Source organism: Coloeus monedula (assembly GCF_965178545.1).
Source record: "Coloeus monedula genome assembly, chromosome: 5".
Taxonomy (NCBI): Eukaryota; Metazoa; Chordata; class Aves; order Passeriformes; family Corvidae; genus Coloeus; species Coloeus monedula.
The window spans coordinates 50,835,940-50,852,863 of NC_138785.1; the positions used below are offsets into that span (position 1 = coordinate 50,835,940).

The 16,924-nt window shown below is 35.1% G+C and overlaps 1 protein-coding gene across 1 annotated transcript in view; it reads left to right on the plus strand.

Moving 5' to 3' along the window:
• ATP8A1 (ATPase phospholipid transporting 8A1) overlaps positions 1–16,924 on the plus strand; it is a 108,148-nt gene that overhangs the window by 23,907 nt on the left and 67,317 nt on the right. The window contains exons 9-15 of the mRNA XM_082282285.1: positions 401–528; positions 4,924–5,035; positions 5,804–5,969; positions 8,160–8,287; positions 10,919–10,996; positions 13,395–13,483; positions 16,641–16,713. Of these exons, the coding sequence (XP_082138411.1) occupies positions 401–528; positions 4,924–5,035; positions 5,804–5,969; positions 8,160–8,287; positions 10,919–10,996; positions 13,395–13,483; positions 16,641–16,713 (774 nt within the window). The remainder of the gene's footprint in view (positions 1–400; positions 529–4,923; positions 5,036–5,803; positions 5,970–8,159; positions 8,288–10,918; positions 10,997–13,394; positions 13,484–16,640; positions 16,714–16,924) is intronic.

Consider the following 16,924-nt stretch of genomic DNA (forward strand, 5'->3'; position numbering starts at 1 on the left):
GTTTTTCCTTTGGGAAAGTAGGTAGAAACATAAGTAGTTTGGGTATTGGCTTTGTTTGTAGAGAGCAGATGATGAGGCAGAAGCCCTGCAGAAAGCAGCTGATGGGGCCAGTATTGTCCTTCAGGTGGGGAATAGCAGATTTTGACTGAGTGCGCTGTCGCTGTGCAGGGACGGACTTGCTGAGCTTTGTGATGGATTATGACCCTGTCTTGGTCACGGTATTTTCAGATGCCAAGGTGACTTTTTTCACTGTAGCACTCAGTTGTGACAGTAAAGTGTAGCTGGCCCATTTTACTCCCATTGGGATGATTGTTTTCTCATCTTGCACTATCAGTTTCATAATTCATAGACTTTTTTATTGGATAGTGTTTCTTAATTTCATGACGAATTTTGTTTACAGGGTTTGCCACTAACATCAGACATAAAGGACACAGAAAGCTTGATGCAACTTTCTGGCAGAATTGAATGTGAGAGCCCAAACCGACATCTCTATGATTTTGTTGGCAACATCAGACTGGATGGGCATGGGTATGTAAATACAAGGAAGAAAATTCTGGGAGATTCAGTCTAACAGTAGATAGCTCTGTGATCTTAAACTACTGAAGTTAAAATATGAATAGTAAATCTTTTTCTATTTATTCTCTGCTAGACTTTACTCTTGAAAAACTAGAGGCGTAAAACCTTACTTCTAACGTCTACAACTCGAGTTGTTTTACTAGTTGTCCTTCAGAAAGCATTAGGTATTAATAACAGAAGAGAGTGCTAATCACATTCTGACAGTTCTGCAATATGTGCCTAGTAACTCAATTATTAAACATGTGATCTGTTACAGAAGCTGGATAGAAATGGTTTCTTGTCTGTTTTTTTTTTAATTGTTCTTTTCTTCTCTTTGTCTAAGTCTGGAGTGGAACAGAGTCCATTGCTATATACCACCAATTCTTCTAATTTCATAGCTGAAAGATGTTTAATACCTTAGTGTACTGAAAGTATGTTCCTTTAAAAATAGAAAATGTGCACTTACAATACACATGCTTGTACAACTGCTTAAAAAAATTCCTAAAATACTTAAATGCTTACCAAATACTGATATTCAGAGTCCTCTGTGGGTTCCCAGAAGATTTATTGCTAGGTCCAGAATTGTTGAATCCTTCATTCCCAAAGATTCACAGTATTTCTTAGTTATTCAGTAGTTATTTCTTTCTCCATATCCAATATTGTTCATGTTTGTGGGTTTAGACTGATACATATAGTTCTAACTAATTACTAAATACCTCTTTTTTTTTTTTTCCCCTTAATATTCCATTTTTTATTTACTGGTTTCTTACAGATGCATTCCGGGAGTTTTCAGTCGCAAGAGTGTGGATGTATTATAATTCCACTGTACTTGTCATTAAGAAGAGAAAAACATTTACCTGTAATTCTTCTCTGAAGGTAATAGTTATAACAGATCCACACATTCATTCTTCCTCCCTGGCTATAAGGAAAAACATACTTTCCTTTTTAATCTAATAATTTAATTTTAAAAAATTGATTTTAAAAAAATATTGAATATGCTGATGGCTATCATGCCTGAAGAATGTGTAGGAAGACGCCATCTGCTGGTCAGGCAATTTTTTATTTGAGAAATTCTGTTTTGGAATATTATGCCTGTAGTTTTTGTGCAGTAGGATAGTTCCAAAAGTGTGGCTCTAATATAATATTTACCTTCAGTGAAAAAGAATTGCAGGTAAGTAACTCTTTTTGGATCCTGGCCTTCCTTCAACCTGAAAAATCAGTGATATGTTCTTTTTCTGTCCATATTAGAGGGAGTGCAAATTCATCTAATTCATGCTTATTTGTCCAGATCTTCAGACCTTCCTACCAGATTATGTAGGTCCAGTTGTGATTTACACTTTATCCATTACCATCTTTACATATTTGCAAAAGCAATAGAGAATACTGAAAACATATCTCCCTCTTCTTTCACTTAATATAAGTCATTGGAGTGTCATAAATGTATCTCATTGACTTTTCCAGTCTTTTCTTTTTCCTTTCATGGGAGAGCAACTCAAAAAAAAAAAGAGGTTTCTTTTTTTTCTTTTGGCTACCCAGTATTCAAGAAGACAGAACACCCATTACCCATTAGTTATTTTGCCTTTTGGCTAAATCTGTGAACTAAAAGAGGCAAAAGTTTTCTTGCTGCCCTCAGCTTTGAGTGAGGTAACCGTATGACCAAAGTGTGCAGCTCTTTATTATGATCATGGGTATACAGAAGCATGTCAGCTTGGTTTTAGTCCATGAAGATATTTAGCTAGAGAAAGGAGAAAAGTTCTTTAGCCTGGTTTATATGAAACTATGACTGGACGGTGGCTCAGAGAATGGTGAGGGCATTGTGCAAAACAAGTCAGATTCTAGTTGCCAGACTTAAAGTAAGTGTTTTCCTGAAGACATTCTTAAAATTTTGGGTAAGAGTGAAGTATACTTGTTAACAAAAACATTCTGGTGTGTATATTTTCACATGTGTTTCAGAAATTACTAGTTCTTAATATACCTTTGGCAGCTCTGCCAGGAAAGTATTCTAAAAGCGTCTTTCCCCATTGAGAACACCCCTTACTGAAAACAACCCAAGCCTGTTGTTGAGAGTCAGTACTTACGTAAAATACAAGAGAAATCAGATGAGTTGGATCAGCTTTAAGAAGGCTGAGGCTGGAAAATAAGACACTTGATGCCTCTGTCAAGTCATTGCACCATTGCTTTATTAGAGTGGAGTGTGATCATGATGTTGAGGATTAGTCACATGACACCTGCCAGGGCTTTCCATGCCCCTGGGTGCTTTGCTGTCTGTTCTCATCTCATACCAGTTCTACTGGAGACAACTCCCAGTGTCTGGAATCCTATTCTCTTGTGATTGTCTTCCCAGTAAAACATTCTTCAGAATAAAGTCCTGTCCAAGTTGAAGAATGTTATCCATTTGAGAGCCACTGTCCTGATGGAAAAAAAAGTCAGTGGATTCTGCTGTAGGAGGGAATTTGCTACATATTCTCCACAGGTTTTAGAGAGGGAAAATGAAGAGAAAGATCAGGAAGTGGTAGAAAGAGTCATGGAACTTACCTGACTCTTGAAGGAGTACAAGAGTTTAGAGTTGAAGATTTTGACTTCTGCTTTCCTCTCCTTTAACAGCAAAAGAGACAGAACCTTTTTGGCATTCCAAAAGAGGTCCACAGTTCAAAAAGTTTCCAATTTATCTATGGGAGACTAGCATATAGCCTAGAAAGTTTTTTCTTTCATCTTCTGTGACATTCATGTTAGTGTTAATAGACTGAAAATACCTATTTATTCTTAGAATGATAGGGAATCCATTCTGTGACTGAAATGTCTTTGTTGTATTGATAAATGATTCTAAAGTTTTAAAACGGTTCTGATCAAGGAGTGCAAATAAATACAAGTGCAGAAGCGGCCTTTGATATCAACAGGAGTTCTTCTTAATGATTCCTGAGTAATTCAACCCCAGATGTTTCTTTCATACTTGAAAGAACATTTAGTCTCCTGGTTTTGCCATGATATGAACATATTTGAAATACATGAGCAGCACAGTTCAGATTTAGAAAACAAGTAAGTATTACTAAATATATCAGTAAATATGTCTTACATTTCAGTTTTCTCTTCCAATACCTTCTTTTGATGCAGTGCCTGCACCTGGAAATTGTTTTCCATGGCAATATCATTCAGGATTTCAGTTGCTGAGGTATACGAAGAATTCCTTAAACAGTCAGTATGCTCTGTGCTAGTTTCCTAGAAAGTTTAGTGGACCAAGTTGCAGTGGAATGGTGTTTGTTAGTAGCACTCAAATATTTTTCAGAATTTTTTTTCCTAATTTCTTCCAGAACTGATGCCAAAAAACTGTTTGCCACTGTTAATTTTGAAAGAGCAATAAGTCTACTTGCAGTGTTTGAATCTTAAAAGTTTGTGTGAGAGGAGAGGACATGATGGTCCAGAAGGAATTATTGCCTGAATCTCACTCACTGAGACTGACTATAGTCTTTGAGTTACCCAAAATGTTACTAAATATAATGGCTTTTTCAGATGCTTTATATTTTATATATCAGAGATACAGTTGCTGTCCAAAATCAGTTAATTTGTGATCTTAATAATGTGTTGCTTTCAAAAAAGTAGAGATAGTAGTCTTAGGTAAAAATTCCAAACACTAGAGCACTTTTGACACATCTGAACTGCTACCTGGTATTTATAGGAAGAAAGTACCAAAACAGGGCATGTTGTTCCAAGGAAAAGAGTAATAATTATCTAATATTTTTGTATTTTAAGAAAAACTTGACCTACATTATATGTATAAAGACAGCTGTCTGAATTTAAGACAATTAAATGTTTCCAATGTCTTTTGAGGGTATGTTGCTCCTTTACTACACACAGTTTTAAAAGAATAACGGAACAAAATATACCTGGTTTTGCAGTTTAAAGAAGCCGCATGAAATATTATTGTGAATGTTAAATAAGTGTTTTCATAAGGATGTTTATTTCACTAGAAGAGTGGACTAACTTCAGAGTTCACAAAATTACTTCATTTGAAAATTGCTTTTGAAAATCAATTTTGTAAGAGACCATTTAGGAAAAAACTTGGTAATCATAAATCACAGGAGAATTAGACATTTTTGGTTTCAGTATGCTTGGTTAGTAGTACCATATCGAAATTAGTAGTCCATAATAAAAATTAGGTGGTAAGTAATGTTTTTGGAAAGTTAGATTTTTGGCCTGGTTTTTATCTGTCAAATTTTCTCTGTCAAAACTCCCAAAAAGTTAACTGAGAAAATTAGGTTCCTAATGTATTAATCCTGTAAATTTTGAGAAATTAGCTTTAGCAACTACTGATTACATTTATCATTGACATTGATTGGTTTTGTTTTAAAATGTAAAATTTCTTACTTCTAGTACTGTGCCATTGGGATCTGATCAGATTCTTCTACGAGGAGCTCAGTTGAGAAATACTCAGTGGGTTCACGGGATAGTTGTCTATACTGGACATGACACAAAACTTATGCAGGTACAGAAACATGGCTTGATTCAATATAGTAGTAAAATGTCAATAATAGAGCATCTTTCATATGAATTAAAAGCAATAAAAATAAAGCAATTTCTGGTCATTTTCAGTCACTTAGTCCCAAAGTAGTTTTTCTACTAGTAAGCATGTTCATTGATTCTCTCTTGTAACTTGTGCTTTGAAAACTATTTATTAGCAAGTTCTATTATCATAGTTTATCTTTTTGACTGCTCCTAAAACTGTCCTCTTGTGGGGCTTTCTTTCAAGTGCAAAGGTAATCATTCTTGCCAGAAAACAAAATGAGGAGGGAGGATACTGAAATTACTTTGCCTAATGTGTTTTGAAATACCAAAACAGAGATGCACCTGTCGAAAAATAAGAATTTCAGATTGGTCATTTATGTCGTATTTATTGCTTTTCTAATCTGTAAAATAGTTACTTGAAAAAGTGTGTTTGTATTAGCAGCTGTCTTCTATTGCACTGACAAGGTGTATGCACATTCGTTTTTAATGTTTATTGTTAACTGTTGGTGTTACCAGTGTTCCGTGTGATTGTTTAAACTTCTTGTGACACAATTCTAAAGCTCTAATTCATAGATTTGTAAGATGCTGGGTGGGTTTTCTTTAAGTAAAACATTTTTAGAGCATTTATGATGATGGCGTATTTGGGAAAATATTTAGAAAAGGATATAGTAACATGTAATTTGAAAAGCAAGAACCGTGTTACCTCATCTAATATTTAATTGCCACTGTTGGTTTTTGTCTTTTGCAGAATTCAACAAGTCCACCTCTTAAAATGTCTAACGTGGAACGAATTACAAATATTCAGATTTTGATTTTGTTCTGCATCCTTATTGCCATGTCTTTGATCTGTTCTATTGGCTCAGCTATATGGAACCGGAGGCATACAGGAAGAGACTGGTATCTTGATCTAAACTGTAAGATTTAAAATATTATATTAATATTTTAGTATTCAGTTGCCTTTTATATTTAGAAAGGACGATGATTGCCTTCCCTTGCACAGTGGGTTTTTTGTCAGTCTCTCTTTGTTTGTTGGCTAAAGTCATTAGGCTAGGTATATCCCAGCAAGTATAAAATTTGCCTTACTGTGGCATCTTAGCTCTTGCTAAATTCAGGAAGGGTGAGATGATTTGTTTTCCTCTACTTCTTTCAGGCACTACATCTCTGCAGCTCACCAAAGTCTGTGTCAGCATTCCACTGGCATAAACAGTCAGCTTCCAAGACATCAGACTAAACCCTTTTTGAGCTGCTTCCGATAGATTGCGTTTAAAGCTGCAGTGACTTTCTGAATTTTTGAACTTGCTTGTCTTAGAAAGTGACGCTGTGGCTTATAATTTTTAGTGTGTAGGGATTTAACTAGTTAATATCAGAGCTTAATAGACTTCTAAAGAAGATAAAAGAGGCATGGGAGGTCTCATCTAATATATTGTACTGGGCAGCTGTACGTAAGGTGGATGCAGGACACTGTGATGTTACACAGGCCTTCACGGCAGCATGCAACATATTGACATAGTCTGACCCTCGGTGAGGAAACAAGATTTAAAAGAAGTTTTCATGAATATACTTTGCAGTCAATTATTCATGTTTTCAGAATTTCTTATGGTGGGTCTAGAGCCGTCTTTACTTAGGCAGCACCAAAACTGAAACAAAGCTCCTGAGTACAAAGTTTCTGAATGTAGTCAGCAGAGTGGGGGTTTTTGGGGTTTTGGTAAGTTCTAAAAGAAAAATCTTGAAGTTCTGAAGGCACTCCTAAAATTACTGTGTCTGTATTTATGATGAACCTTGCTTCCCTTCTTTTCAATGCTGAGAAAGAAACTTTTTTTTAATTAAGAAACTTAACTTTTGTGTTTTCCTAGCAAGGTAAGAAAAAGTGAAATAGTTCATAGAATATTCACAATTTTCAGTAATATCAAAGAATGGCATTAGTTGTGCTTCATCTGTGCATTTTTTTCTTTTCTGGGAAATATAAAAGTTTTAAGAATATGATGGCTGTTAAATGGTTAGCACAGCAGTGAAGCAGTTCATAAATTGTTGTTACTCCTGAAAAAAGAATGCGTGAAATAGTGGCCATTGATACTTCAGTTTGTGTGTTTCAACTGATTATCCGTGTCAGTTTATTTTCTGATATATATCCCATGATTAAATGAAATTGTGTTGGGTTTTGTAAGGTATGTCCTTTAAGGCTGTACTCAGCACATATTTGTTCTGATACCAGATGCTTTTAATATGTAAGAAGCATTTTATCCCCCTTTCCCCCTAGTTATTTAATTTTTTAGCTCCCTGGTCTTTTAGACTAATACTTCATTTGATGCTGGAATTGATATTAATGAAAGTCTCCAAAACCTTCTTTCCTGGATCTTAGAGTAATAACCAAATCCACATTGGACAGACAGTGGAAACCTATCTGAGGCCCTTTTTTCTTCGAGATACCTTGAACACAGGCAGGCAGGCTCCATCTTTTACCCTTTTTCTGTACTGTAGAACAGGCTTTCCCATTTGCATCCTCTCTGAGGTGCTGCTGCTAGTTACCTTTAAAAGGAAAACATAAAACTTTAAAGGAAAAAGTAGTATAAAACTGCTTGGTTTATATGTTAATATTCACATTTCCAGTTGTTTAGAACTTTCATTAAACTCTCTCATTTCATCTCTTCCTTTCATGGGGTGTGACTTTACCTTTTTCATAGTATTTTGCTCTGTTGAGGGAGATTATATGATTGTGTGAGTGTGGATGGAGAAAAAATGCATTCCAGTATGTATTTCCCCCTTTCAAAATATAAAACTGTAATATTTTGAGTTTAGAACTTGGTTGCTTATGTAGATATTCCCAGATTTTGATCTTAAAATGTAGCGAAAGAGGGAATGGCTGGTAAGTTTGCTCTTCAGAAATTGGAGATGATTGCAAAGATCTCTGAAATTGAACTCCTCTATTATAATAGAGATCCTTAACTCTGATGAAGATTTTATCTATAGGCAAGTGACACTGTAATTAACTCCAAAATTTCTTAGAACACTTTAAAAATCAGCTGTTAATACAATATTCTGAATACAATAAGTATATATACTAAGTACAGTCTAAAATGTTTATTGTTTACTTTGGTTTTTGGCAGATGGTGGAGCAAGCAACTTTGGATTGAATTTCTTGACTTTTATCATTCTCTTCAATAATCTTATTCCAATCAGCTTGTTGGTTACCCTTGAAGTCGTTAAATTTATCCAGGCATATTTCATAAATTGGGTAAATATTATTTTTATAATACACATTGATTTCTAAAATCGAGGGATTCACAAGTAAGTGAAATGATGGATTGTTTGTCTATGTATACATTCTTTTCAGACTTTTTCTAAATGCTGTTTATTAGTGGAATCTGAGGAGGTAATAATAAGTTATTTTATTTAGTGCTCTTATATCTGCACCAGATTGATTTTTGGAGCATGTTTGTTCTAATCCACTAATTGTAGAGGAGCAAAGTGAGCTATCTGTGGATTGCAGATAGAAACTTCAGGTTCTCATATTCCCCAAAACGTGATTAAAACCAAATGAGGTTAAATGTTGATACCAAAAAATTGATATATTTTATTTAACAGTAAATGAGCGTGAAAGAAGGAAATAGAAAAAGTTGGAGGGAGGACAGGAAGAGCGAGAGAGACAGATTAAGTAGAAATATATCACCCCACCATGGCTCCCAACGACGTGTTGTCAGTCTTCTCCATCTGGTCTTCTTGGTGGCGAGGGTTCCCCTCCAAAAGGCATAGAATTCAATGGATTAATATTTAGTTAACCAGCCTGGTTTGGGCCAGGTGGAAATGCCCAGGGCAAATTTGACAGTGTCTCTGGCAAGGCGCTGGGTTAGTTGCATCATTGTGCATCATGTGCAGTGCTCTGGTACAAGGCCTCAGGAATGAGTCTGGGGAATGCTTTGGGGGTCTTTGATGGATTGTAACACCCCCTCAGGTGCCCCTCACATGAATGTCCTGTGGATGTGGCTTTCCTGGGGTGGTGGGGGGTTGTTTCAGAGCTGAGCCTGTTTGTGTAAGGGAGGATGGATGTTCACTGCGTTTGACCAGAGGTTGCGCCACACCCCCAAGACCTTCCTCCCCCTCCAGCCTTGGTGGGGGCAGAGTCTGCAAACCTGGCAGCAGGAGATAAGCTTGAGAGCTATGGCCTCCCGCAGCCCAAAGCCATCGAGGGATGATTTTCAGGACAGCTACTGGGATTGGCCCTCCCTCCCATGGATGCTCTCCCAGCCTTATCTGTTTCTTCCCAGACCTGAGATGACTGAACAAAAGTGTCACTTTATCTTATCTCAAGTTCTCTTAGCTGGCTTAACTTACAGTCCAAGGTTTTAGTCAGGGAGCCCATTCAAGGTGGGCTTCGGTGCTGCAGCTTTACACATCAACGTTTAAGCCATGAACTATAATCAGTCTCTGACAATGTTCTTGTGCTTTTTACTTTCTCATTATTGATATTCAGGTATCAGTTTCATTCAGAATGACCAGAAGACAGTGTTTTGCAGTGCTGGGGAATTTTGTCCAGTTTCAGATTTTCTTTCCAGACTCACCCTATGTTTTAGGGTTTTTTGGCATTTTGCTTGTTGTTTTTTTCTCAAGCACAACCATAGTTTAATGGAGTGGGGGTTTATTGTGCAAAGGCAGTGTCTGTTAGTATTATCACTTATGAAATATATAAAGATCATTTTGTCATCCTTTAATTTTTTTTTTCTTAATGAATTAGTGGGGGAAATGAAGGTTTTAGTCTGTTTGAGGTGGAAGTGAGCTATTTTCCTTAAAGCCATGTGAGCATGCCTTCCATTTTTCTGGGTTTTTTCCCGAATGTTTATTTATCGTAGCATTCTGAACACTTCAGTCTGATTCCTTGATCAAATGTGTGAAATAGATTTGTATGTGTGAGATACGTCACGGAGATATAGATAAGAGTGCATGTGAAGTAGCAGGTGAAGCACATGCTTTATTTTAAAAGCTAAATACTTTTATGAGCAGTCAGCTGGTTTCAATCTCTTAAATTTTTCTTGTGCTGTAAAACAAACTCTTACCAAATTGGAGAATGCAATGAAATTCTTCCTTAATTTTCTGTATTTTAAAATCGGTATTCAGCAAAGACCCATTTTGAATGCGTAGATTGCCACTGTTTATACAGGAAATCAGAAAGGCAGTTTTAACTTCTCTTCCTGCCCCAGTTTCTGTTTATGAGGGATTAGTTGACTTTAATTAATCCTAATCTGGGACTCTGGACATTTATCTTAAATAATATTTCTCTTTGTGTGTAGATTACATTTGCATGGAGAAGTTGGTCATCTGCAATCTGTTGCACTACGTTGCCATATTTGACATTTTAATCTTTTACTGTATTTGAAAACAAACTCTGATGTTTATTTAATAAGTAAGAGGAAAAGAACTCACACCATGTGAATTGTATTTTACATTTATTGTGTACTTGCAGATTTATCTTCATGTTTTTATCTCAAGATATATTTATCTTGCTATTTAGAAATGACTGGTTGTGCATACAATAGAATTAGGTAAGACTGACTTCTCCCTAAGAGTCACAGTGTAGTATTTCTGCTTGTTGCTAAAGTCATTTTAGATGTATGGGTCAACAGTTTTTCAGTAATACAGATCACTAGAAATAATCTGAGCAAAATCTCCCATGAGAAAATCTTATTTCTTCTGGGGACTCTTGGAAGTGATCTGATAGTGTCTGTGGCTCCCCATCTTGAAACAATCTTAAGTAGATCTATTCATGTTTGGTCTTTTCTTCTATACTTAACTTTTCTATTTATGTGCTAGATATTTTGTAAGAAGTTTTGGAAGACTGATTTCTAAATATATGTACTGTTCTTGTCTGTAGGACATAGACATGCACTATGAACCTACGGACACTGCTGCAATGGCTCGTACTTCCAATCTCAATGAAGAACTTGGACAGGTAGAAAAAAAAATTACTGGTTCTAACTCTGTGTATTGAAATTATTCACGTGAGGATTTATTTTAAAAAATATATTCTTGCCTTAGTATTTGCTTATTTTTATTCTCTTTTTGTCAGATATTTTTAAAAATACTTTGCAATATAAGCAAATTAAAACCAGTATTAAGTGAAAAATCTCTGTATCAATGCGTATGTGGTCATCACAGAAGATTGAAGTGTATCAATAAAGTTACAAAATCAAAGGAATTTTGAGCATTAAGGCTGTCTGTGGCACAAAATTTAATCTCCGTATATACACTCATGATAATGTGTCTTCAGTATGTCTTTTTTTCCCACATGCTCTGCATTCCTCAGAAGAGACAGTGACTATCTTAGGGTTGAATCACAGTTTATATATATCCTCTTTTCTTGCCACTAAAGACTGGAAGCTGTGAATGGAATGGGGTCTCATGGCTGAATTAAACCATGGAAATTTGAGCTTAATTCTTCTTTTTGATTTGGAGTTCTCTTTGAATACTGTAAAACCAGTTTGACTTTTCACAAGAGATCACTTGTATGTTGTTCATACTATGGAAGTATGACTTGCTACAAGTGTGTCTGGGACACAGGGTGTGCTTTTAGAAGCACTGCACATGGTATTTGCTCTTTCAGTTAATTGTGTTTGCAGTCTTGCTTTAAAAACATGCTAAGCTTTCTGGTACACTGTTGATGGGCAACTCTTGCTGTGGAAAATAAATTACATGCTCATTTAATTGAATTGTATTATGAACACAAGTATGCATGTTCTTGCATTTCCTAACCTAGAAATAACTAATTCTTTACTTTATTGCTTGGGAATGTAAATGTTGTCTCTAGCTTTCCAAACCAAATAAATAATAACTTGGTTTTAGCCATATAGCAAAGCAGTCCTAGGGCCTAATACTTAAGAGATGTGCCTTTTGGAAAAACTGGCTGAAGATTAACATGTTCTATGACTGGTTTACATAGAGGAGTACAGGGCTTTTGCCTGCTGGGTTTGACATGTATGTGCAGAAAAATTTGTTCTTTTCCGGGCTTTAAAGGGGGGTACAAGCTCCTCTAGTGGGGAAGAGTCTTTGTTGAATCTTAGCTTTCTTTCTGTTTCATTTTACACTGTCTGTTTTTCCTATCTCTGCAGCTAGTTTGTTATTCACATTCCCAGACACATTCTTTCCTTTTGACTTCAGTAGTTTTTGTCTTCATTTCTTAGGTTTCTCATCAAATTCTCCTTCACCATCAGGAGCTAGTCAGACTTCTTGGGATTTACACTTTCATTTTTTTGAGAGATTCTTAATTTGAGCAGATTTTTGTAGGGAGACCAAAGGACTGTGCTAAAAAGAGCAGTTTTCTTCTTTGAAGTACATGAGGGTTGCACATAAGGAGGAGAAGATTTCCCCCAAAAGATCTTTAGGTTTTAAGAAAGGCAAAACTTCGGTGTTGGGAAAAAAGCTGAATTTTCTAAGCTGCAACTCCCGTTTTCTCATTGTGCCCATACACAACAAAAACAAAACAAAACAAAAAGTGCAGCATAAACCTGACACAGAGGAAGATTTCTTCTAACTGCTGATTTGGCTAAGTCATAATTCCTCAGAAACATTTTTACTAATACATAGCTTTATTAGTCCTATTAATTCCTAATTAAGAATCCTTGGATTTATTTTTAATTAGAAATAAATTTTAATCAGTTGAAATTTATCTGTGACTCACAGAAGTTTTCATTCGTCACAGATGACTTCATTTCTTCATACATTAACTTTTTTCTTAAAATTGGGTTTAAATGAAGCTTAAAAATATCACAGGTTCATGTACTTCAGCTTTGAATTTTAAAATGCTTTACCTAGTAGTTTCTGGAACAGAAGGGTTTATAATGCTAGGGAAACAGGAGTTCTAGGTAGAAAGGAACATATTTCTTCTTTTCCTGTTATTTGGCATTTCTGATCTGTTGCTCTTCTACTAACATTTCGGCTTTAAGAAGATATTTCCATGTCAAAAAGATGGGTTTAGAAATGCATATAGATATACTTTTCTTACCATACGGCTTTCTGTCAGAAGTTTAATGTTTTACTGGCAAAGTCATTGGTCTTCACTAGTTTCTTGCACTTCAGCAGAATGTAGAGTGAGGGATGGTTAAGTATACCACTGGGCACTGAAGAAAGCTTAGGTGTCCTGACATCTCTGTTGACTGATTTCTTTGGAAATGGGTATGAGGGCTGTATATCTGCCATGTTTATGTATTGGTTTTGTTGTTGGCTTTTTTTCTATAAAATGTGAAAATTGCAGAAGAGGTGAAAATATTTCATATGTTGATAGCTATGAATGCTACAAGATATGTCACTAACTGCTGAATGTTAATGTATAATGGATTTTATCATTCATTTAGGTCAAATACATATTTTCTGACAAAACGGGTACCCTGACATGCAACGTCATGCAATTTAAGAAGTGTACTGTAGCAGGAATTGCATATGGGTAGGTATTTTTACATACTGCTTCATCTGTGTGCCTCTGCCTGTCCATATGTACATATGCATTAATACTGCAATTAAAATAAACTTACACCTGGCAATATCTATAGCTCAGTCAGCTTCTTGTGACTATAAGATGTTACTTACAAGAGACAGGATCATTTCTGTCAAGACATCTCTTTTTGCAAAGAGGAACAGAAATTGAGATACCACAGGCTTTCTGCTGTAAGGCAACTTCAAAATACATGTTTTTGCCATTGTTTACCCTCCTTAATGTTGTTACAAAATAAAAGCCTGAGGGAGACTTGCAAAAACTTGGTTTGTTATAGTTCATGAAGTCTCAATAGCAACACCATATTTTTGTAATTTTCATTGCAATCTAGGCGCTCGCAAAATAGTTGCAAAAAGGGGGTTTTTTTGGTAATTTGGTTTGATTAGCTAGCTACTTTTTTTAATACATGATCCAATTTTTTAGCATTTGTGATTCTTTCTCCTCTCCCTGTTCTATTTTTCCCTTGCTTCTTATGCAGCCATTGCCCTGAGCCTGAGGATTATAGTGTTCCTTCAGATGATTGGTAAGCTCTAAAGATCATTTAGCTTCTGCTGTTTCTTCAAGATTCAGGTTTAAAAACACTGAGCAATGTATTTAAAAATTGAGCTAAATGTGAGATAGTTTACTACTCAGAAATTATTTCAGCATTGAATTCATGCAAACTGACCATCTTACACAAATTTATGCCATCCAAATTCTATGGCATTACGTTGCGTACTCAGGAATAGAATCTCTGATAGGATCCCTGAAATAAAGTGCAGTCATTCTACTGACAGTCCTGGTGCAATTCAAAATTACTTATTGGAGAGGAAGTTTTGTCTTTTGTTACGTATTTGGTACTATGGTAACTTCAATCACACTGTTCTACTGTTAGTCAGTAATACGTTAGTAATAATCAATGATGTGCTTAGAAAAAAAAAATCCATATTTGAGAGTGAAAAATATGTAATGTTATTGTTGCTATTTTACTTCCTACAGATAATTTTAGAATACTAGCACTACACAGTTCTTAAATGGAACTGAGATTAGAGCAGCCAAATACACTTGGGATTGACATTGATATCTTGACGGGGCATCAGGAAAGATAAAGTCCTGACTTCCTTTCTGCTCTTATCTACATGATACCTTGTACTTCTTCATTATACTTTCTTAAACTAAGTATTTGCAATACCATTCAAAGTAAGCTCAAGTACATCAGAGAAAAAAAATGTCATTTACAGCCTTTAAATTATCACTGTTTTATTTGTTGAAAGTAGCAGCAAGGCAATGTCACACAGAATTGGAATGTGTTGTCACCTTTTGTTGAAAACATTTGAAGGAAAAAATAGCCTTTTCTAAATTAGAATTAATAAGTTTAGATAGAAAAAAAACCTCAAATCCTGAAAAATTCCTCTCACAACACATAAAATGTAGTACACATACACACCCCAAAATCTTACCTGATCTGAAGGTCATCATTTGATGCAGAAGGAAAATGTTTCTTAAAGATGCATAAGTGTGCTTAGCTGCATACAGGTGGTTTCATTAAAACAATGTAGTGCTTCCATGAAGTTAAACATCCTTGCTTATAAGCTATTAAGTAAAAAGACTAGTTTTGACTAGCACACATAAAAATCTTTTTGAGCGCATCTGAAATGGATAAACTGATATCCAGAAGAACAAACCCAAACCTTTTATAGGCAAAGAATATATTAGAAATACTTATAAAATACAATGCTTGAAATTTCTTGGTGTGGAAATCTGTTGCAATTAATAAAATCTGTTTGTGACAGTAACATTTCTAGCCCTAACATGACTAATATACTAAATCCCAAATCTTTTCTATCTTTTTTTTATTATTATTAGAAAGAATTGTTTTCCACTTTGTCACAACATATACCTGCAAATAGTTTTCCTTATTTTAGCACTGAGAATCTGGAAAATTTACATCAGAAAGCTTTAAGCAAGCAAATCTTAAAGCTTAGACTCTAAACAAATATAATAAGTCTGAAGATGTTATTATTTGGGACTTCAAGATCTATTTGCTTTGCATGTAAAAAAAGTCTTCATGAAGGAGAATGCTTCAAATTTTTCACATTAATTATAGTTAGAAAAAGTAGTCCTTGCACAGCTGTACAGAGGAGGTTCTGCATTTTATATCCCCCCATAGCAGTTATTGCAGGACTAAAACAGATCACTTTTGGTTTTCATAGAGAATCCTTAGACTGCCTTTGATGTATATGGCTTATTCTTCAATTTAAATCACCAAACGTATTTATTCTTTTGTAAGATTATGTGATCCAAAGCAAGACCCAAAATAAATGGAAAAATAAAATTTCCTTCAACTGGATTCACCTTTCAGTATTGTTTTGTTTCACTCAAATTCAAAGTCATCTAGATATATGCAGCTGTAGTATTAAGAGTGTAGCTGTAGACAGCTGCAGTAACAAATCTTCTAAGAAGTAGTATCTACTTTTTTGAGTTCTCACATTCAGCCAGAATATTTGTGCAATTCATATGTTAGTGTATGACTTTATTTGTCCAGAACCATCTCTTTCTTGCATTTCTTAATTCTATACTTCACCATTGTTGCTGTGTCTTCTTTATCTTTCAATTTAATATGTTCCTTTTTGATCATAAATAATAGAAAGCAAACCCTCTACATGCAGACTTCTCTCATGTCTGAACTCATTTGTTTACCTCTTTCAGATAACAGACTTGCTTTTCTGCAAACATTTAGAAACCTATCCCAAAACTGCTAATTTCTTGTTGAAATGTGATCTCTTTAGGCATATTTTTTTTTGTGTCCCTTCTGTAATCTCATTCTAGAGATCAGAAGACAAGAAGCCTCAGTCTTACATTGTGGATATATTTTTACTTCATCCTTCATTACCTGAATTCAGCAGAGAGGCTTTGCTGGATTTAAGTGTATTTATATAAACCAAGGTTTCTTTAAATAAAACAAACTTTGTAAATGTGAAAGGAGTACCTTTTCAATTCTTTTTCTCACAGTACATGATCGCAGCCTTTATTGTAGCAGCTACAGCCCAAAACTTGTGTTTGGATGATTTGTGTATAAACTGTTAAAATCATGCTAAGAATGATCTCTTTTTTACTTAATTATTTCTAGGCAAGGCCCACAAAATGGAGAAGAAAAAACATTTAGTGACGTATCATTACTGGAGAATCTTCAAAACAACCATGTAAGTTATATAGAAACAGTTACCATTGTTTCATGAGATGAAACCATTGCTTCCAGTAATTCAAAAGATTATGTCCTTTGAGGGGAAAATAAATAAATTGTGTATTTATACAAAATCAGCATGACCTCATTAAAACTTTCATAATTGTTGCTGATACATGTTAATTATATCCAACCCTTTTTTTCCTCCTTTTTCATTTTGATGCTATGGT